At 50.7% G+C, this 22,592-nt stretch overlaps 1 protein-coding gene and 1 long non-coding RNA gene across 2 annotated transcripts; one reads left to right on the plus strand and one right to left on the minus strand.

Annotated features, from left to right (window-relative positions):
- Positions 1-200: 200 nt before the first annotated feature.
- Positions 201-15,566, plus strand: LOC135080736 (fibroin heavy chain-like). The gene is made up of 2 exons (XM_063975447.1): positions 201-275; positions 633-15,566. The coding sequence occupies exons 1-2, from the start codon at positions 234-236 to the stop codon at positions 15,480-15,482; spliced, it is 14,892 nt and encodes a 4,963-aa protein (XP_063831517.1). The 5' UTR covers positions 201-233; the 3' UTR covers positions 15,483-15,566.
- LOC135080760 (uncharacterized) lies at positions 15,493-20,880 on the minus strand. Its single transcript, XR_010259070.1, has 2 exons — positions 19,680-20,880; positions 15,493-15,619 (listed from the first exon to the last, which is right to left on the minus strand). It is a non-coding gene; the product is annotated as an uncharacterized LOC135080760 (long non-coding RNA).
- Positions 20,881-22,592: the final 1,712 nt, after the last annotated feature.

The following is a 22,592-nucleotide window of genomic DNA, read 5'->3' on the forward strand; positions in this document are numbered from 1 at the left end:
AAGAACTTAATCAATTTGTAATTATTACATATTGTTTGAAATGGCAAGGTGACATCGCATTGTTGTAAATTAAGTAAATACTAGTATTTCTTGCTTAATTATGTCAATATTTACATTACATACTGAAATTGTTTTCGTGAATAATATTTTACGTCAATATCCTATTGAAATTTGAGTATAAAAACGTTCGAAATCGTGAAATAATCATCAGTTCGGTTCCAACTCTCAGAAAAATGAGAGCCATAACCTTCGTGATCCTGTGCTGTGCTCTGCAGGTAAGGAAAACTTTTTATTAGTACCACATTCAACGTTAAGTTTCTATTTCATTTTTTTTAAATTTAATAATAATTATAAATATAAATAATTATAAATCCGTGTCTATTATTGCTGTTTCAAAAAGGGCTATGTTTCTTCACAAAATAATATGAACGAGTAATTTAAAGAAAAAGTTCACCATTATATTCTAAAAACAATAAAACTTTGAATTCTTCCCTTATTTCTTAAAATAGCAATGTTAGAAATATAGGTAGGAACTGTGATGATAGAGCTTATAATGATGAAGATAATGTTGTAAGTACTTGCATTTAATACATTTATTTAAAACATAATTATCTTTTATCTCATTTTCACAGTATGTTGCTGCAGATGCTATCATAGACAGCATTACGGGCTGGGAAAAACAATTCACTGAAACAAATGAAACTTCAACAGACGAATTCGAAACCGACCGCAGTGGACATGTCGTTGAAAAATCAACTGTTCGAAAGACTTTCCACAGGGATTCCGCTCCACCAAACAAAAATATTCATGGTCAAGACAAGATAGTACGGACCTTTGTCATCGAAACCGATGCATTCGGTCACGAAACTATCTACGAAGAAGATGTTGTCATCAAGCAGGTGCCAGGATCTTCGTCATCTTCTAGTTCATCTGCTAGTTCTGCCGCTGGTGGATCAGGCAAGTATGGACCAAATGCAGCAGGATCCTCAACTGCAGCGTCTGCATTAGCGGCAAACGGGCCATACGGACCACAAGGACAAGGATCAGCAGCTGCTGCTGGCGCTGCTGCTTCAGGACCAAATGGACCATACAGACCATACGGACCAAACGGCCCAGGATCATCAGCTGCTGCTGCCGCTGCTGCCTCATCAGGATCAAACGGACCAGTAGTTGTGATTGAAAAAGGACCAAATGGACCAAATGGCCCAGGATCATCTGCTGCCACCGCTGCATCATCAGGACCAAACGGACCATACGGACCAGGATCATCGGCTGGAGCTGCCGCCTCATCAGGACCAAACGGACCAAACGGACCATACGGACCATATGGACCAAACGGACCATACGGACCAAACGGACCAGGCTCATCAGCTGCCGCTGCCGCTGCTGCTTCATCAGCCGGACCAGAAGTAGTTATTATCGAAAAACAAGGATCATCAGCTGCTGCTGCTGCTGCTGCTGCTTCATCAGGACCAAACGGACCATACGGACCATACGGACCGGGATCATCGGCTGGCGCTGCCGCCTCATCAGGACCAAACGGACCATACGGACCAAACGGACCATACGGACCAGGATCATCGGCTGGAGCTGCCGCCTCATCAGGACCAAATGGACCAAACGGACCATACGGACCAAATGGCCCAGGCTCATCAGCTGCCGCTGCCGCTGCTGCTTCATCAGGACCAAACGGACCATACGGACCATACGGACCAAACGGACCATACGGACCAAACGGCCCAGGCTCATCAGCTGCCGCTGCCGCTGCTGCTTCATCAACCGGACCAGAAGTAGTTGTTATCGAAGAACAAGGATCATCAGCTGCTGCTGCTGCTGCTGCTGCTTCATCAGGACCAAACGGACCATACGGACCAGGATCATCGGCTGGCGCTGCCGCCTCATCAGGACCAAACGGACCAAACGGACCATACGGACCATACGGCCCATACGGACCAAACGGCCCCGGCTCATCAGCTGCCGCTGCCGCTGCTGCTTCATCAGGACCAAACGGACCATACGGACCATATGGACCAAACGGCCCATACGGACCAAACGGCCCAGGATCATCAGCTGCTGCTGCCGCTGCTGCCTCATCAGGATCAAACGGACCGGTAGTTGTGATTGAAGAAGGACCAAACGGACCAAATGGACCAAACGGCCAGGGCTCATCAGCTGCCGCTGCCGCTGCCGCTGCTGCTTCATCAGGACCATACGGACCAAACGGACCATACGGACCAGGATCATCGGCTGGAGCTGCCGCCTCATCAGGACCAAATGGACCAAACGGACCATACGGACCAGGATCATCGGCTGGAGCTGCCTCCTCATCAGGACCAAACGGACCATACGGACCAGGATCATCGGCTGGCGCTGCCGCCTCATCAGGACCAAACGGACCAAATGGACCATACGGACCATACGGCCCATACGGCCCATACGGACCAAACGGCCCAGGCTCATCAGCTGCTGCTGCCGCTGCTGCTTCATCGGGACCAAACGGACCATACGGACCATATGGACCAAACGGACCATACGGACCAAACGGCCCAGGCTCATCAGCTGCCGCTGCCGCTGCTGCTTCATCAGCCGGACCAGAAGTAGTTGTTATCGAAGAACAAGGATCATCAGCTGCTGCTGCTGCTGCTGCTGCTTCATCAGGACCAAACGGACCATACGGACCAGGATCATCGGCTGGTGCTGCCGCCTCATCAGGACCAAACGGACCAAACGGACCAAACGGACCATACGGACCATACGGACCAGGATCATCGGCTGGCGCTGCTGCCTCATCAGGACCAAACGGACCATACGGACAATACGGACCAGGATCATCGGCTGGCGCTGCCGCCTCATCAGGACCAAACGGACCAAACGGACCATACGGCCCATACGGACAAAACGGCCCAGGCTCAGCTGCCGCTGCCGCTGCTGCTTCATCAGGACCAAACGGACCATACGGACCATACGGACCAAACGGACCATACGGACCAAACGGCCCAGGCTCATCAGCTGCCGCTGCCGCTGCTGCTTCATCAGCCGGACCAGAAGTAGTTGTTATCGAAGAACAAGGATCATCAGCTGCTGCTGCTGCTGCTGCTTCATCAGGACCAAACGGACCAAACGGACCATACGGACCAGGATCATCGGCTGGCGCTGCCGCCTCATCAGGACCAAACGGACCAAACGGACCATACGGACCATACGGCCCATACGGACCAAACGGCCCCGGCTCATCAGCTGCCGCTGCCGCTGCTGCTTCATCAGGACCAAACGGACCATACGGACCATATGGACCAAACGGCCCATACGGACCAAACGGCCCAGGATCATCAGCTGCTGCTGCCGCTGCTGCCTCATCAGGATCAAACGGACCGGTAGTTGTGATTGAAGAAGGACCAAACGGACCAAATGGACCAAACGGCCCAGGCTCATCAGCTGCCGCTGCCGCTGCCGCTGCTGCTTCATCAGGACCATACGGACCAAACGGACCATACGGACCAGGATCATCGGCTGGAGCTGCCGCCTCATCAGGACCAAATGGACCAAACGGACCATACGGACCAGGATCATCGGCTGGCGCTGCCGCCTCATCAGGACCAAACGGACCATACGGACCATACGGACCAGGATCATCGGCTGGCGCTGCTGCCTCATCAGGACCAAACGGACCATACGGACCATATGGACCAAACGGACCATACGGACCAAACGGCCCAGGCTCATCAGCTGCCGCTGCCGCTGCTGCTTCATCAGCCGGACCAGAAGTAGTTGTTATCGAAGAACAAGGATCATCAGCTGCTGCTGCTGCTGCTGCTGCTTCATCAGGACCAAACGGACCATACGGACCATACGGACCAGGATCATCGGCTGGCGCTGCTGCCTCATCAGGACCAAACGGACCAAACGGACCATACGGACCATACGGACCATACGGCCCATACGGCCCATACGGACCAAACGGCCCAGGCTCATCAGCTGCTGCTGCCGCTGCTGCTTCATCGGGACCAAACGGACCATACGGACCATATGGACCAAACGGACCATACGGACCAAACGGCCCAGGCTCATCAGCTGCCGCTGCCGCTGCTGCTTCATCAGCCGGACCAGAAGTAGTTGTTATCGAAGAACAAGGATCATCAGCTGCTGCTGCTGCTGCTGCTTCATCAGGACCAAACGGACCATACGGACCAGGATCATCGGCTGGCGCTGCCGCCTCATCAGGACCAAACGGACCATACGGACCAAATGGACCAAACGGCCCAGGCTCATCAGCTGCCGCTGCCGCTGCCGCTGCTGCTTCATCAGGACCATACGGACCAAACGGACCATACGGACCAGGATCATCGGCTGGAGCTGCCGCCTCATCAGGACCAAATGGACCAAACGGACCATACGGACCAGGATCATCGGCTGGCGCTGCCGCCTCATCAGGACCAAACGGACCATACGGACCATACGGACCAGGATCATCGGCTGGCGCTGCTGCCTCATCAGGACCAAACGGACCATACGGACCATATGGACCAAACGGACCATACGGACCAAACGGCCCAGGCTCATCAGCTGCCGCTGCCGCTGCTGCTTCATCAGCCGGACCAGAAGTAGTTGTTATCGAAGAACAAGGATCATCAGCTGCTGCTGCTGCTGCTGCTGCTTCATCAGGACCAAACGGACCATACGGACCATACGGACCAGGATCATCGGCTGGCGCTGCTGCCTCATCAGGACCAAACGGACCAAACGGACCATACGGACCATACGGACCATACGGCCCATACGGCCCATACGGACCAAACGGCCCAGGCTCATCAGCTGCTGCTGCCGCTGCTGCTTCATCGGGACCAAACGGACCATACGGACCATATGGACCAAACGGACCATACGGACCAAACGGCCCAGGCTCATCAGCTGCCGCTGCCGCTGCTGCTTCATCAGCCGGACCAGAAGTAGTTGTTATCGAAGAACAAGGATCATCAGCTGCTGCTGCTGCTGCTGCTTCATCAGGACCAAACGGACCATACGGACCAGGATCATCGGCTGGCGCTGCCGCCTCATCAGGACCAAACGGACCATACGGACCATATGGACCAAACGGACCATACGGACCAGGATCATCGGCTGGCGCTGCTGCCTCATCAGGACCAAACGGACCATACGGACCATACGGACCATATGGACCAAACGGACCAAACGGCCCAGGCTCATCAGCTGCCGCTGCCGCTGCTGCTTCATCAGCCGGACCAGAAGTAGTTATTATCGAAGAACAAGGATCATCAGCTGCTGCTGCTGCTTTTGCTGCTTCATCAGGACCAAACGGACCAAACGGACCATACGGACCAGGATCATCGGCTGGCGCTGCTGCCTCATCAGGACCAAACGGACCAAACGGACCAAAAGGACCAAACGGACCATACGGACCATACGGACCAGGATCATCGGCTGGCGCTGCCGCCTCATCAGGACCAAACGGACCAAACGGACCATACGGCCCATACGGACCAAACGGCCCAGGCTCAGCTGCCGCTGCCGCTGCTGCTTCATCAGGACCAAACGGACCAAACGGACCATACGGACCAGGATCATCGGCTGGTGCTGCCGCCTCATCAGGACCAAACGGACCATACGGACCATACGGACCATATGGACCAAACGGACCATACGGACCGAACGGCCCAGGCTCATCAGCTGCCGCTGCCGCTGCTGCTTCATCAGCCGGACCAGAAGTAGTTGTTATCGAAGAACAAGGATCATCAGCTGCTGCTGCTGCTGCTGCTGCTTCATCAGGACCAAACGGACCATACGGACCATACGGACCAGGATCATCGGCTGGCGCTGCCGCCTCATCAGGACCAAACGGACCATACGGACCATATGGACCAAACGGACCATACGGACCAGGATCATCGGCTGGCGCTGCTGCCTCATCAGGACCAAACGGACCATACGGACCATACGGACCATATGGACCAAACGGACCATACGGACCAAACGGCCCAGGCTCATCAGCTGCCGCTGCCGCTGCTGCTTCATCAGCCGGACCAGAAGTAGTTGTTATCAAAGAACAAGGATCATCAGCTGCTGCTGCTGCTGCTGCTGCTTCATCAGGACCAAACGGACCAAACGGACCATACGGACCAGGATCATCGGCTGGCGCTGCTGCCTCATCAGGACCAAACGGACCAAACGGACCAAACGGACCATACGGACCATACGGACCAGGATCATCGGCTGGCGCTGCCGCCTCATCAGGACCAAACGGACCAAATGGACCATACGGCCCATACGGACCAAACGGCCCAGGCTCAGCTGCCGCTGCCGCTGCTGCTTCATCAGGACCAAACGGACCATACGGACCATATGGACCAAACGGACCATACGGACCAAACGGCCCAGGCTCATCAGCTGCCGCTGCCGCTGCTGCTTCATCAGCCGGACCAGAAGTAGTTGTTATCGAAGAACAAGGATCATCAGCTGCTGCTGCTGCTGCTGCTGCTTCATCAGGACCAAACGGACCATACGGACCAGGATCATCGGCTGGCGCTGGCGCCTCATCAGGACCAAACGGACCAAACGTACCAAACGGACCATACGGACCATACGGCCCAGAAGGACCAAACGGACCAGGATCATCTGCTGCCGCCGCTGCTTCATCAGGACCAAACGGACCATACGGACCATACGGCCCAGGATCAGCTGCTGCTGCTGCCGCTGCTGCTTCATCAGGACCAAACGGACCATACGGACCAAACGGCCCATACGGACCAAACGGCCCAGGATCATCAGCTGCTGCTGCTGCTGCTGCTTCATCAGGACCAAACGGAGCATACGGACCAAATGGCCCATACGGACCATATGGACCAAACGGCCCAGGATCATCAGCTGCTGCTGCCGCCGCTGCTGCTTCATCAGGTTCAAACGGACCAGTGGTTGTGATTGAAGAAGGACCAAACGGACCAAACGGACCAAATGGACCAAACGGCCCAGGATCATCTGTTGCCGCCGCTGCTTCATCAGGACCAAACGGCCCATACGGACCAAACGGACCATATGGTCCAAACGGACCATACGGACCAAACGGCCCATACGGACCAAACGGCCCAGGCTCATCAGCTGCCGCCTCTGCCACCGCTTCATCAGCCGGACCAGAAGTAGTTATTATCGAAGAACAAGGATCATCAGCTGCTGCTGCCGCTGCTGCTTCATCAGGACCAAACGGACCATACGGTCCAAATGGCCCATACGGACCAGGATCATCGGCTGGCGCTGCCGCCTCATCAGGACCAAACGGACCAAACGGACCATACGGACCATACGGACCATACGGCCCAGAAGGACCAAACGGACCAGGATCATCTGCTGCCGCCGCTGCTTCATCAGGACCAAACGGACCATACGGACCATACGGCCCAGGATCAGCAGCTGCTGCTGCCGCTGCTGCTTCATCAGGACCAAACGGACCATACGGACCAAATGGCCCATACGGACCAGGATCATCGGCTGGCGCTGCCGCCTCATCAGGACCAAACGGACCAAACGGACCAAACGGACCATACGGACCATACGGACCAAACGGCCCAGGATCATCTGCTGCGCCCGCTGCTTCATCAGGACCAAACGGACCATACGGACCATACGGCCCAGGATCAGCAGCTGCTGCTGCCGCTGCTGCTTCATCAGGACCAAACGGACCATACGGACCAAACGGCCCAGGATCATCTGCTGCCGCCGCTGCTGCATCAGGACCAAACGGACCATACGGACCATACGGACCATACGGACCAAACGGCCCATACGGACCAAACGGCCCAGGCTCATCAGCTGCCGCCTCTGCCACCGCTTCATCAGCCGGACCAGAAGTAGTTATTATCGAAGAACAAGGATCATCAGCTGCTGCTGCCGCTGCTGCTTCATCAGGACCAAACGGACCATACGGACCAAATGGCCCATACGGACCAGGATCATCGGCTGGCGCTGCCGCCTCATCAGGACCAAACGGACCAAACGGACCATACGGACCATACGGCCCATACGGACCAAACGGACCGAACGGACCATATGGACCAAACGGCCCAGGATCATCAGCTGCTGCTGCCGCCGCTGCTGCTTCATCAGGATCAAACGGACCAGTGGTTGTGATTGAAGAAGGACCAAACGGACCAAACGGACCAAATGGACCAAACGGCCCAGGATCATCTGCTGCCGCCGCTGCTTCATCAGGACCAAACGGACCATACGGACCATACGGCCCAGGATCATCAGCTGCTGCTGCCGCTGCTGCTTCATCAGGACCAAACGGACCATACGGACCAAACGGCCCATACGGACCAGGATCATCGGCTGGCGCTGCCGCTTCATCAGGACCAAACGGACCAAACGGACCATACGGACCATACGGACCAAACGGCCCATACGGACCAAACGGCCCATACGGACCAAACGGCCCAGGCTCATCAGCTGCCGCCTCTGCCACCGCTTCATCAGCCGGACCAGAAGTAGTTATTATCGAAGAACAAGGATCATCAGCTGCTGCTGCCGCTGCTGCTTCATCAGGACCAAACGGACCATACGGACCAAATGGCCCATACGGACCAGGATCATCGGCTGGCGCTGCCGCCTCATCAGGACCAAACGGACCAAACGGACCATACGGACCATACGGCCCAGAAGGACCAAACGGACCAGGATCATCTGCTGCCGCCGCTGCTTCATCAGGACCAAACGGACCATACGGACCATACGGCCCAGGATCAGCAGCTGCTGCTGCCGCTGCTGCTTCATCAGGACCAAACGAACCATACGGACCAAACGGACCATACGGACCAAACGGACCATACGGACCAAACGGACCAAACGGACCATATGGACCAAACGGCCCAGGATCATCAGCTGCTGCTGCCGCCGCTGCTGCTTCATCAGGATCAAACGGACCAGTGGTTGTGATTGAAGAAGGACCAAACGGACCAAACGGACCAAACGGACCAAACGGACAAAACGGACCAAATGGACCAAACGGCCCAGGATCATCTGCTGCCGCCGCTGCTTCATCAGGACCAAACGGACCATACGGACCATACGGCCCAGGATCAGCAGCTGCTGCTGCCGCTGCCGCCTCATCAGGACCAAACGGACCAAACGGACCATATGGACCATACGGCCCAGAAGGACCAAACGGACCAGGATCATCTGCTGCCGCCGCTGCTTCATCAGGACCAAACGGACCATACGGACCATACGGACCAAACGGACCGAACGGACCATATGGACCAAACGGCCCAGGATCATCAGCTGCTGCTGCCGCCGCTGCTGCTTCATCAGGATCAAACGGACCAGTGGTTGTGATTGAAGAAGGACCAAACGGACCAAACGGACCAAATGGACCAAACGGCCCAGGATCATCTGCTGCCGCCGCTGCTTCATCAGGACCAAACGGACCATACGGACCATACGGCCCAGGATCATCAGCTGCTGCTGCCGCTGCTGCTTCATCAGGACCAAACGGACCATACGGACCAAACGGCCCATACGGACCAGGATCATCGGCTGGCGCTGCCGCCTCATCAGGACCAAACGGACCAAACGGACCATACGGACCATACGGACCAAACGGCCCATACGGACCAAACGGCCCATACGGACCAAACGGCCCAGGCTCATCAGCTGCCGCCTCTGCCACCGCTTCATCAGCCGGACCAGAAGTAGTTATTATCGAAGAACAAGGATCATCAGCTGCTGCTGCCGCTGCTGCTTCATCAGGACCAAACGGACCATACGGACCAAATGGCCCATACGGACCAGGATCATCGGCTGGCGCTGCCGCCTCATCAGGACCAAACGGACCAAACGGACCATACGGACCATACGGCCCAGAAGAACCAAACGGACCAGGAGCATCTGCTGCCGCCGCTGCTTCATCAGGACCAAACGGACCATACGGACCATACGGCCCAGGATCAGCAGCTGCTGCTGCCGCTGCTGCTTCATCAGGACCAAACGGACCATACAGACCAAACGGCCCATACGGACCAAACGGCCCATACGGACCAAACGGCCCAGGCTCATCAGCTGCCGCCTCTGCCACCGCTTCATCAGCCGGACCAGAAGTAGTTATTATCGAAGAACAAGGATCATCAGCTGCTGCTGCCGCTGCTGCTTCATCAGGACCAAACGGACCATACGGACCAAATGGCCCATACGGACCAGGATCATCGGCTGGCGCTGCCGCCTCATCAGGACCAAACGGACCATATGGACCATACGGCCCAGAAGGACCAAACGGACCAGGATCATCTGCTGCCGCCGCTGCTTCATCAGGACCAAACGGTCCATACGGACCAAACGGACCATACGGACCAAACGGACCATACGGACCAAACGGACCAAACGGACCATATGGACCAAACGGCCCAGGATCATCAGCTGCTGCTGCCGCCGCTGCTGCTTCATCAGGATCAAACGGACCAGTGGTTGTGATTGAAGAAGGACCAAACGGACCAAACGGACCAAATGGACCAAACGGCCCAGGATCATCTGCTGCCGCCGCTGCTTCATCAGGACCAAACGGACCATACGGACCATACGGCCCAGGATCAGCAGCTGCTGCTGCCGCTGCTGCTTCATCAGGACCAAACGGACCATACGGACCAAACGGCCCATACGGACCAAACGGACTATATGGACCAAACGGCCCAGGATCATCAGCTGCTGCTGCCGCTGCTGCTTCATCAGGATCGAACGGACCAGTGGTTGTGATTGAAGAAGGACCAAACGGACCAAATGGACCAAATGGCCCAGGATCATCTGCTGCCGCCGCTGCTGCATCAGGACCAAACGGACCATACGGACCATACGGCCCAGGATCATCGGCTGGCGCTGCCGCCTCATCAGGACCAAACGGACCAAACGGACCATACGGACCAAACGGCCCATACGGACCATACGGACCAAACGGCCCATACGGACCAAACGGCCCAGGCTCATCAGCTGCCGCCTCTGCCACCGCTTCATCAGCCGGACCAGAAGTAGTTATTATCGAAGAACAAGGATCATCAGCTGCTGCTGCCGCTGCTGCTTCATCAGGACCAAACGGACCATACGGACCAAACGGACCAAACGGACCATATGGACCAAACGGCCCAGGATCATCAGCTGCTGCTGCCGCTGCTGCTTCATCAGGACCAAACGGACCATACGGACCATATGGACCAAACGGCCCATACGGACCAAACGGCCCATACGGACCAAACGGCCCAGGCTCATCAGCTGCCGCCTCTGCCACCGCTTCATCAGCCGGACCAGAAGTAGTTATTATCGAAGAACAAGGATCATCAGCTGCTGCTGCCGCTGCTGCTTCATCAGGACCAAACGGACCATACGGACCAAATGGCCCATACGGACCAGGATCATCGGCTGGCGCTGCCGCCTCATCAGGACCAAACGGACCAAACGGACCATACGGACCATACGGCCCAGAAGGACCAAACGGTCCAGGATCATCTGCTGCCGCCGCTGCTTCATCAGGACCAAACGGACCATACGGACCAAACGGCCCATACGGACCAAACGGCCCAGGATCATCAGCTGCTGCTGCCGCTGCTGCTTCATCAGGATCAAACGGACCATACGGACCAAACGGCCCATACGGACCAAACGGCCCAGGATCATCAGCTGCTGCTGCCGCTGCTGCTTTATCAGGACCAAACGGACCATACGGACCAAATGGCCCATACGGTTCATATGGACCAAACGGCCCAGGATCATCAGCTGCTGCTGCCGCCGCTGCTGCTTCATCAGGATCAAACGGACCAGTGGTTGTGATTGAAGAAGGACCAAACGGACCAAATGGACCAAACGGCCCAGGATCATCTGCTGCCGCCGCTGCTTCATCAGGACCAAACGGACCATACGGACCATACGGCCCAGGATCAGCAGCTGGCGCTGCCGCCTCATCAGGACCAAACGGACCAAACGGCCCATACGGACCAAACGGACCATATGGACCAAACGGACCATACGGACCAAACGGCCCATACGGACCAAACGGCCCAGGCTCATCAGCTGCCGCCTCTGCCACCGCTTCATCAGCCGGACCAGAAGTCGTTATTATCGAAGAACAAGGATCATCAGCTGCTGCTGCCGCTGCTGCTTCATCAGGACCAAACGGACCATACGGACCAAATGGCCCATACGGACCAGGATCATCGGCTGGCGCTGCCGCCTCATCAGGACCAAACGGACCAAACGGACCATATGGACCATACGGCCCAGAAGGACCAAACGGACCAGGATCATCTGCTGCCGCCGCTGCTTCATCAGGACCAAACGGACCATACGGACCATACGGCCCAGGATCAGCAGCTGCTGCTGCCGCTGCTGCTTCATCAGGACCAAACGGACCATACGGACCAAACGGACCATACGGACCAAACGGACCAAACGGACCATATGGACCAAACGGCCCAGGATCATCAGCTGCTGCTGCCGCCGCTGCTGCTTCATCAGGATCAAACGGACCAGTGGTTGTGATTGAAGAAGGACCAAACGGACCAAACGGACCAAATGGACCAAACGGCCCAGGATCATCTGCTGCCGCCGCTGCTTCATCAGGACCAAACGGACCATACGGACCATACGGCCCAGGATCAGCAGCTGCTGCTGCCGCTGCTGCTTCATCAGGACCAAACGGACCATACGGACCAAACGGCCCATACGGACCAAACGGCCCATACGGACCAAACGGCCCAGGCTCATCAGCTGCCGCCTCTGCCACCGCTTCATCAGCCGGACCAGAAGTAGTTATTATCGAAGAACAAGGATCATCAGCTGCTGCTGCCGCTGCTGCTTCATCAGGACCAAACGGACCATACGGACCAAATGGCCCATACGGACCAGGATCATCGGCTGGCGCTGCCGCCTCATCAGGACCAAACGGACCAAACGGACCATACGGACCATACGGCCCATACGGACCATACGGCCCAGAAGGACCAAACGGACCATACGGACCAAATGGCCCATACGGTTCATATGGACCAAACGGCCCAGGATCATCAGCTGCTGCTGCCGCCGCTGCTGCTTCATCAGGATCAAACGGACCAGTGGTTGTGATTGAAGAAGGACCAAACGGACCAAATGGACCAAACGGCCCAGGATCATCTGCTGCCGCCGCTGCTTCATCAGGACCAAACGGACCATACGGACCATACGGCCCAGGATCAGCAGCTGGCGCTGCCGCCTCATCAGGACCAAACGGACCAAACGGCCCATACGGACCAAACGGACCATATGGACCAAACGGACCATACGGACCATACGGACCAAACGGCCCATACGGACCAAACGGCCCAGGCTCATCAGCTGCCGCCTCTGCCACCGCTTCATCAGCCGGACCAGAAGTAGTTATTATCGAAGAACAAGGATCATCAGCTGCTGCTGCCGCTGCTGCTTCATCAGGACCAAACGGACCATACGGACCTTACGGCCCAGAAGGACCAAACGGTCCAGGATCATCTGCTGCCGCCGCTGCTTCATCAGGACCAAACGGACCATACGGACCAAACGGCCCATACGGACCAAACGGCCCAGGATCATCAGCTGCTGCTGCCGCTGCTGCTTCATCAGGACCAAACGGACCATACGGACCAAATGGCCCATACGGTTCATATGGACCAAACGGCCCAGGATCATCAGCTGCTGCTGCCGCCGCTGCTGCTTCATCAGGATCAAACGGACCAGTGGTTGTGATTGAAGAAGGACCAAACGGACCAAATGGACCAAACGGCCCAGGATCATCTGCTGCCGCCGCTGCTTCATCAGGACCAAACGGACCATACGGACCATACGGCCCAGGATCAGCAGCTGGCGCTGCCGCCTCATCAGGACCAAACGGACCAAACGGCCCATACGGACCAAACGGACCATATGGACCAAACGGACCATACGGACCAAACGGCCCATACGGACCAAACGGCCCAGGCTCATCAGCTGCCGCCTCTGCCACCGCTTCATCAGCCGGACCAGAAGTCGTTATTATCGAAGAACAAGGATCATCAGCTGCTGCTGCCGCTGCTGCTTCATCAGGACCAAACGGACCATACGGACCAAATGGCCCATACGGACCAGGATCATCGGCTGGCGCTGCCGCCTCATCAGGACCAAACGGACCAAACGGACCATATGGACCATACGGCCCAGAAGGACCAAACGGACCAGGATCATCTGCTGCCGCCGCTGCTTCATCAGGACCAAACGGACCATACGGACCATACGGCCCAGGATCAGCAGCTGCTGCTGCCGCTGCTGCTTCATCAGGACCAAACGGACCATACGGACCAAACGGACCATACGGACCAAACGGACCAAACGGACCATATGGACCAAACGGCCCAGGATCATCAGCTGCTGCTGCCGCCGCTGCTGCTTCATCAGGATCAAACGGACCAGTGGTTGTGATTGAAGAAGGACCAAACGGACCAAACGGACCAAATGGACCAAACGGCCCAGGATCATCTGCTGCCGCCGCTGCTTCATCAGGACCAAACGGACCATACGGACCATACGGCCCAGGATCAGCAGCTGCTGCTGCCGCTGCTGCTTCATCAGGACCAAACGGACCATACGGACCAAACGGCCCATACGGACCAAACGGCCCATACGGACCAAACGGCCCAGGCTCATCAGCTGCCGCCTCTGCCACCGCTTCATCAGCCGGACCAGAAGTAGTTATTATCGAAGAACAAGGATCATCAGCTGCTGCTGCCGCTGCTGCTTCATCAGGACCAAACGGACCATACGGACCAAATGGCCCATACGGACCAGGATCATCGGCTGGCGCTGCCGCCTCATCAGGACCAAACGGACCAAACGGACCATACGGACCATACGGCCCAGAAGGACCAAACGGACCATACGGACCAAACGGACCATATGGACCAAACGGCCCAGGCTCATCAGCTGCTGCTGCCGCTGCTGCTTCATCAGGATCAAACGGACCAGTTGTTGTGATTGAAGAAGGACCAAACGGACCAAACGGACCAAATGGACCAAACGGCCCAGGATCATCTGCTGCCGCCGCTGCTTCATCAGGACCAAACGGACCATACGGACCATACGGCCCAGGATCATCAGCTGCTGCTGCCGCTGCTGCTTCATCAGGACCAAACGGACCATACGGACCAAACGGACCATATGGACCAAACGGACCAGGTTCATCAGCTGCCGCCTCTGCCACCGCATCATCAGCCGGACCAGAAGTAATTATTATTGAAGAACAAGGATCATCAGCTGCTGCTGCCGCTGCTGCTTCATCAGGACCAAACGGACCATACGGACCATACGGACCACAAGGAGCAGGGTCGTCGGCCGCCGCCGGTGCTAGTGCTGGTTCAGGCTACGGCCGCGCAGGCCTGTTTGGCGCTTGCAGACTCACCCGCAGACAATTCGTTGTCAAGATCGGCACCAGGCGTCAACCTTGCCTGACCTGCTAATTTTCTTAACTTTTTCACATTTATTTTTTTATTGGATACATCTTTATTTTGTTTTTTTATTTTATTAAATTCTGGCATCTCAAATTGTGGTTATTATTCTTTATACCCTTCTTTTTTAGTTTGAATAGTTTGTAAGGCTTAAGGCTTGGTATTTCTGCTAAAATAGGTATTTCGCGCTGTCAAAATCTGCGCGCGCAATACTTCGTCGAAGACAGCGCGCCAAAGAGCTCTCGCGGCTACACAGTATAGAAATACGTAGTTTAGAAATACGCAGTTGGTTAGGTTAGGTTGACTTCCTTCCGTTCAAGCGTCACAATCACAGCACTTTCTAATACAAATCATATCCAAGTGATACAAATTAAAACAACTTTCAAAATTTTTGGGAATACATTTTAGAATCGAATAAATATAGAATATAAAGGCACTGGGTCTCTATCAGAAGGAACTCTAGGGGTGGAATCTCCATTGGCGTGGGTTAACGGGCAAGGAGATAATATCTTGGATGGTCGACAATCACTTTTCCTACAATTTAACGTTCCACCAAACTCAACACGCTTTTCAAAGATAACCTCGCAGCCGCCTGCTCACACTTGACATGACACAACTGATTGACAGTTATCTTTTTCTGCGCATCAGTCGGGTGTTACGTTTAGGAATCACAAACCTTCCGCTCTACAGATTTATACAGATAACATAATATTAAGATTGGTACTATTAATCATCAATAATAATTTGCAGCATCTGTGTCCGGCGCCGACACGGCCAGCCTGACTATCGCACGGCCTCGTGCGCTTAGCTTAGTCCAGGATTTGTCCATCTGTAAACATTCAATTTCTCATTATCACAGCTCGTCCATTCCTGACTACAGAGCGTGCGAATATCAGATCGTAGAATCACAATAAATACAGCTGATTAGGGCGTGATGACCCTGGATCAGGAAACCAAACCATTACAGCTGGCCCGGGCGTCAGGCCCGTCCAGGAAACCAAAACATTACAGCTGGCCCGGGGTGAGGCCCCGCCGACCAGGAAACCAAAACATTACAGCTGGCCCGGGGTGAGGCCCCGCCGACCAGGAAACCAAAACATTACAGCTGGCCCGGGGTGAGGCCCCGCCGACCAGGAAACCAAAACATTACAGCTGGCCCGACCAGGAAACCAACACATTACAGCTGGCCGACCAGGAAACCAGAGTTTAGGTAACATGGCCCGATGCGCAAGGCTTAAGCCAAGGCTCCTTCAACCAGTTACCTCAAACCCAACTACCACTATTACTGCTGATCCAGGCATGCAGCCGTGCGATCAGGAAACCAACATTACATCAGCGTGGCCCGGGCGTAAACAGCCCCTTCAACCACGGCAACAGGGTGGCCCGGGCGCCCTTGGCCCGGCCCCCTCAACTCACTCACTCACAAAGGCCCTTCCAGTTTACGTCAATCACAATAATTTCCGTCAACCTGCACCAACTCTCAATGTCTGAGCCAGCATCCTCCATGTAAAACTTGATGAGTTGCGTAGCGTAGGTGTGCATGCTGAAAGATTTATCTCCTTTGAATAGTGCCCTTCGAATCCCACTTCTGATAAAGGCACTGGGTCTCTATCAGAAGGAACTCTAGGGGTGGAATCTCCATTGGCGTGGGTTAACGGGCAAGGAGATAATATCTTGGATGGTCGACAATCACTTTTCCTACAATTTAACGTTCCACCAAACTCAACACGCTTTTCAAAGATAACCTCGCAGCCGCCTGCTCACACTTGACATGACACAACTGATTGACAGTTATCTTTTTCTGCGCATCAGTCGGGTGTTACGTTTAGGAATCACAAACCTTCCGCTCTACAGATTTATACAGATAACATAATATTAAGATTGGTACTATTAATCATCAATAATAATTTGCAGCATCTGTGTCCGGCGCCGACAAATATAACTGCCAAAGTAAACACGGTTCAAAGAGGCGTGGCGTCACCCGACCTTCCGGAAGTTCCGCGCCGGCTAAAAGAATTTCAAGATTACGTCACCCGACCTATCGGTAGATCCTCGGGAGCTTGAGCGATTGGAAAAACATTTTATGATCAGTTACTCGTAGTAGCGATTATTTAGAGCTTGGATAATAAATTATAGTTGTTGCAATTCACAAAGCTTTGCATGTGGTTAATTACATTAATCAGTACACGCATCAATTTTGTTCAGTCTTTTTGTTTATTAATAAATAAAAATATCATACTAAAATTGCATACATATTTGTTTGTATTGGTCTGGGTGTTTTCTTTCCATAATTTATGTATAACGTATGTACGGGGCTCTGTATCGAAAATCACTATGAGCAATGAGCATCACACACTGTTACCTGGAGTGCATTACCGCAGCAAATTTTTTATAAATGTTGTGCTTTAGAGAGTCGAGAGTACAGCAGATAATTAGTCCATCGTAAGCAGAAATTTGTCCACTAATAGCAAAATTCGTTCAAATTATAGTTTTAAAGTTATTGGCTAGAAGATTCTTTTATCTTGCAGCTTAGACCTTTAGCTACAGACCTTAGACAGTATTTTTGAAACATTCTTACGCATGGTGGAGGAAGGGACGCTCTAGAGCAGTGGTTCTTAACCGGTGGTCCGCGGACCACTGGTGGTCCCTGGAGGCATTCCAAGTGGTCCACGATGTGCACTTGCACACCTTGGTTAAAACCACTTTTAACTGATTTTTGCAGTCAAACTGGTTTTTTTGACCGATTATGAGGTGGTCCCTGACAAGACAGAAATTTGGTAAAATGGTCCCTCATGACTTAAAGGTTAAGAACCACTGCTCTAGAGACTCAAAACTACAAGGATACACATGAACTCCAGTTTTAAATCCGTTGATATCTGCTGCATCTGCCATGTTTTTGGCTATAAGATTCTTCTATCTTACGGCTTAGACCTTTAGCTACAGACCTTAGATAGTATTTTTGTGAAAATTCTTACGCATGGTGGAGGAAGGGATGCTCTAGACACTCAAGTCTACAAGGAGTCACATCAACTCCAGTTTTAAATCCGTTGACATCTGCTGCATCTGCCATCTTTTTGGGTAGAAGATTCTTCCATCTTGCAGCGTAGACTTTTAGCTACAGACCTTAGACAGTATTTTTTTGAAAATTCTTACGCATGGTGGAGGAAGGGACGCTCTAGACACTCAAGTCTACAAGGAGTCATATGAACTCCAGTTTTAAATCCATTGACATCTGCTGCATCTGCCAACTTTTTGGGTAGAAGATTCTTCCATCTTGCAGCTTAGACCTTTAGCTACAGACCTTAGACAGTATTTTTGAAACATTCTTACGCATGGTGGAGGAAGGGACGCTCTAGAGACTCAAGTCTACAAGGAGTCATATGAACTCCAGTTTTAAATCCGTTAACATCTGCTGCATCTGCCATCTTTTTGGCTAGAAGATTCTTCTATCTTACAGCTTAGACATTTAGCTACAGACCTTAAACAGTATTTTTTATTATTTATTTGTGTCAGTGTGGTCTTCTAAAGAGTGTAAGACGATTGTATGTAGGTACTATTAAAATGTAATTTTAACTCATTGGTTTTGTCTCATATTTGAGGAATGTACTATGTATCATGAGAAGTCTTCGTTTAAAAGGATGCGAACGATTTAAATTTCAATAGGTAGACAAAATTGATAATTCTTAATTATCAAAAATTTAAGCTTTCTCCAGTAACACTGATATTATTATACTGTGACTCATCAAAGTCATCATTGTCAAAAATATTGACAAATCGCGAACTGTCACGGCCAAAAAACTGACACGCGTCCATCCTCCGTAAGCGCCACCGCGCGACTGATTGAGATTGTCCAAGCCGTCATGGACGATTTTTTCCACATTTTTTAACATAGTAACTAAATAAGACGCAATATAAAAATTTCATCCGTTAAAAGCCCTCAAGTTATTTCTGAACTTTAGTTTAGTAAAAGATTTAGAATCTCAAATCGCTTATTTTAAAAATAAAACCATAAATAGAAAACGAATAGAGGTAACTTTGGGAATATATTCTATCGAGTCAACTTCATCAAATCGTGTTTCCATCCGTTAATAGCCCTAGAAAATATCCTCAACTATGCCCAATAAAAATCTTAGCCTTTAATTTTACTGTTTAGTACCTCAAAAATGAAAAATGAAAACCTCATTTTCGCCATTTTCTCTGCTACCCGGCCTTAATGATATCGTTTTATTAGTACCTACATTTATGATTTTATATCATACTCGTTGTTTTAGCTATCATTATTTACCAATAGACGCTTACTTTCTACATTAATCAGAATATTAATAATCAATGATTTCATATTCACGTTGATACGAGTAGTAATGAGTAACTTCCATACAGGTATACGATTTAAAATACAATAGTAAATTTTTTGAAATCTTTGAATGCCGTTCTATTTCTTTTAAAAAATAAAGGAATGTTTGCTTTGAGTAAAATTTTCTATCTACAGTATTAAGAGTAGGTACTCTTCCCCCCAGGTGGCATTACAAAATTCCACCCTGTGTATATTTCTTTCAATTATTTCAACTTCAGTATTTAGTCCCATAAATAAGTTGATGCATTGAGCAGTAGAATCAATTATTTTTGTTTGACAGAGACTAAGAGTAGGCGCACACCGTTGATTTTTAGTTGGCCGATAGTTGTGCCCGATTTTAATTTGTATGAAGAATCGGCCAAATCGAATCGGCGTAGTGTGCGCACTCCCATACATGCCCATACTGATCAACTGCCCGACTAAACTATCGGCCGACGAAAAATCAACGGTGTGCGCCTACTCTAATAAGAATAACATTCTGATAAAGTTTTTAGAGAGCATCCAAACAATGTGTATCGTCGTGGCGCTACTTCATGATTTTCATATTATTATAACATACTATAACGTAGCTGCGTAGAATATCATAAGCTCCATCTTCCGTAAATTTGCTGAATTAAAACGCTGGCATGATCTTTATATGCATGAATGGTAGTCCAAATACAGCGCCACCTGGCGGGGTAACTAGTAAACTATGTTACTGCGCCTGCGACTTGATTATCTTGCTCCATCACTAAATATAATAATAAATAATTATATCGTTGAACGTGTTTTTTGCGTATTTATTTGATATAATGTTTTTGACATTTATAAGTAGGTATGTTATGGTATATTTTGCTTTTTAATTTTATGTTAATAAAGTGCGCAAAAGTGCATAAATTGTTAAAGGGTTATGAGTAGGGACAAAAGGATTTTTTAACACAATAATAACTGCATTAATATTATGTTGAATAGTTTAATATTATCAAAGCTAGCTTTTACGTCTCTAATTGCTCAGAAACTAGACACTATAGAAAATCTAGTATTTAGGGCTCAACCCCACGACACGGCTTTCAATGTTTTGCCACTTTTTTGTTTGCATTAAAATAATAAATAATAATAATAATTGTTTATTGACTCTTCTCAAAGGTTAATTACATTAATTATTGTCACATTAATGTTATGCTAAGCCTAGTTATGCTGACAAAGAAAACCTGTAGTAAGTATTCACATCCCTTTATTAGGTAACTAATTGAAACAGTTGATTGGGCAATCATGTGGTGTAGTTTTTTACACCATTACATAAGACACCTATAACTATCATAAATAACATATTTTAATCAGATTCTAAATAAGAAATAAGTTTATAAATGATACTAGCATTCCTCCACCAAAATACTCGTACTAATCGTGAGGGCGTTTCTTTACGCAATTTACAAACTTCAGGATACTGTATTTTTCTAGAACTTTTTTAACGTCTTCTATATTATTAAAGTTCCTGATTTGATTCAGAATTTTATTTAAAGTTCCTGATTTGATTCAGAATTTTATTTAACTAAATCTGTGTGAATATACAGCGAGGTACAACCGGTTGGCACCCCACCTGCATCCGTAGCATCGCGGAGTCCGCGAGATCAAATTAATGTAAATCAACATTAATGTATGTGAGAAATCGAAGTGACCGTTGCCCTAAGACACCTTTGTGTTTGCACTTTGACTGTGACCGTTGGCCTAAGAGCACCTTATTTTATATCAGTTCTGACCTTTATCAGAGTAAAGTGACGTCTCTGTTAAGTTTTTTTGTGAAGTTTGTGAGTGAAAAATTTGAATGAAATTGAGGCAGTTCAGTGGTCTTCATGATTCTGGTGTACTTGCGTAAGTACCTAGGTAGTAGTATTAAAATAAGTATTAGTACTTTTAGTACCTAAGTACTAAAATATATCGGTACGAATGTCATAGAGGCACCTTCAGGGCCCGTAATAACAGTGTAGGTAAGTAAACTAACATTCGGCATCAATTCGAGTTTGTGATGGTTTCACTGTCTCTTGTACCCTAGTCTGCTTGTTAGACTCTAAACTGCTGTAACTGAAAGTGATACTCATAGTAATGATTCCAATAAGATCGGTTCCCGCTTAGCTATAACACTTGTTTAAAATAAATAATAAATAAAATATTTATTTGAACAACTATTTACATAACTAGGTATTATTTTAATGCAAAAAATACCTCGGGTTTACTAGGTCACCATCCAAAGATCTTTTGGGGTAGAGTGAATCGGAGTTCGGATTTTCGGAATTAAGAATAGGTACTACTTTCACACCACAACTTTTAATACTTAATTCTGTTAGCTAGACATTCCTAGCAGAATTTATTCAGTTATTGTTTCATGAGGTATTTTTCCTCAAGGCTTACACCCGTATACGTAAGCGTCGGCAAACATGTCAAACGCACGACAGAATAATTAAATCGGTACAATAATGTACAATTAATGTATTGTATCGATGACAATCAACGTCTAATGAACTAAGGTAACAACTTGTTCGAAAGAGTGGTACTTATAGCAAAATAATTATTAGTACTGACTAATAATTATTTTGTAATAATATTATTAAACAACTGTGTTTAATATTCAGACTTTTTAATAACAAACAATATTATGTGGTACATAGTACCTAGGTATACCGCTTTTCCAATTAGAATTCTTACTCCTATAGTAGACTTTTTTTTCACGTGTTGTGTAGAGAGCATTTCCATATTATATGTAGTACCTATCAATGTAGATGTGAAGTGAC

The sequence above is a fragment of the Ostrinia nubilalis genome, chromosome 18 (genome assembly GCF_963855985.1).
Source record: "Ostrinia nubilalis chromosome 18, ilOstNubi1.1, whole genome shotgun sequence".
Taxonomy (NCBI): domain Eukaryota; kingdom Metazoa; phylum Arthropoda; class Insecta; order Lepidoptera; family Crambidae; genus Ostrinia; species Ostrinia nubilalis.

Excerpts from the sequence above, each read along its gene's own strand:
- LOC135080736 (XM_063975447.1), top strand. The coding sequence starts at position 234 with ATGAGAGCCATAACCTTCGTGATCCTGTGCTGTGCTCTGCAG. Across the intron at positions 276-632 it reads TCCTGTGCTGTGCTCTGCAG|TATGTTGCTGCAGATGCTAT; the intron begins GTAAGGAAAACT and ends TCATTTTCACAG.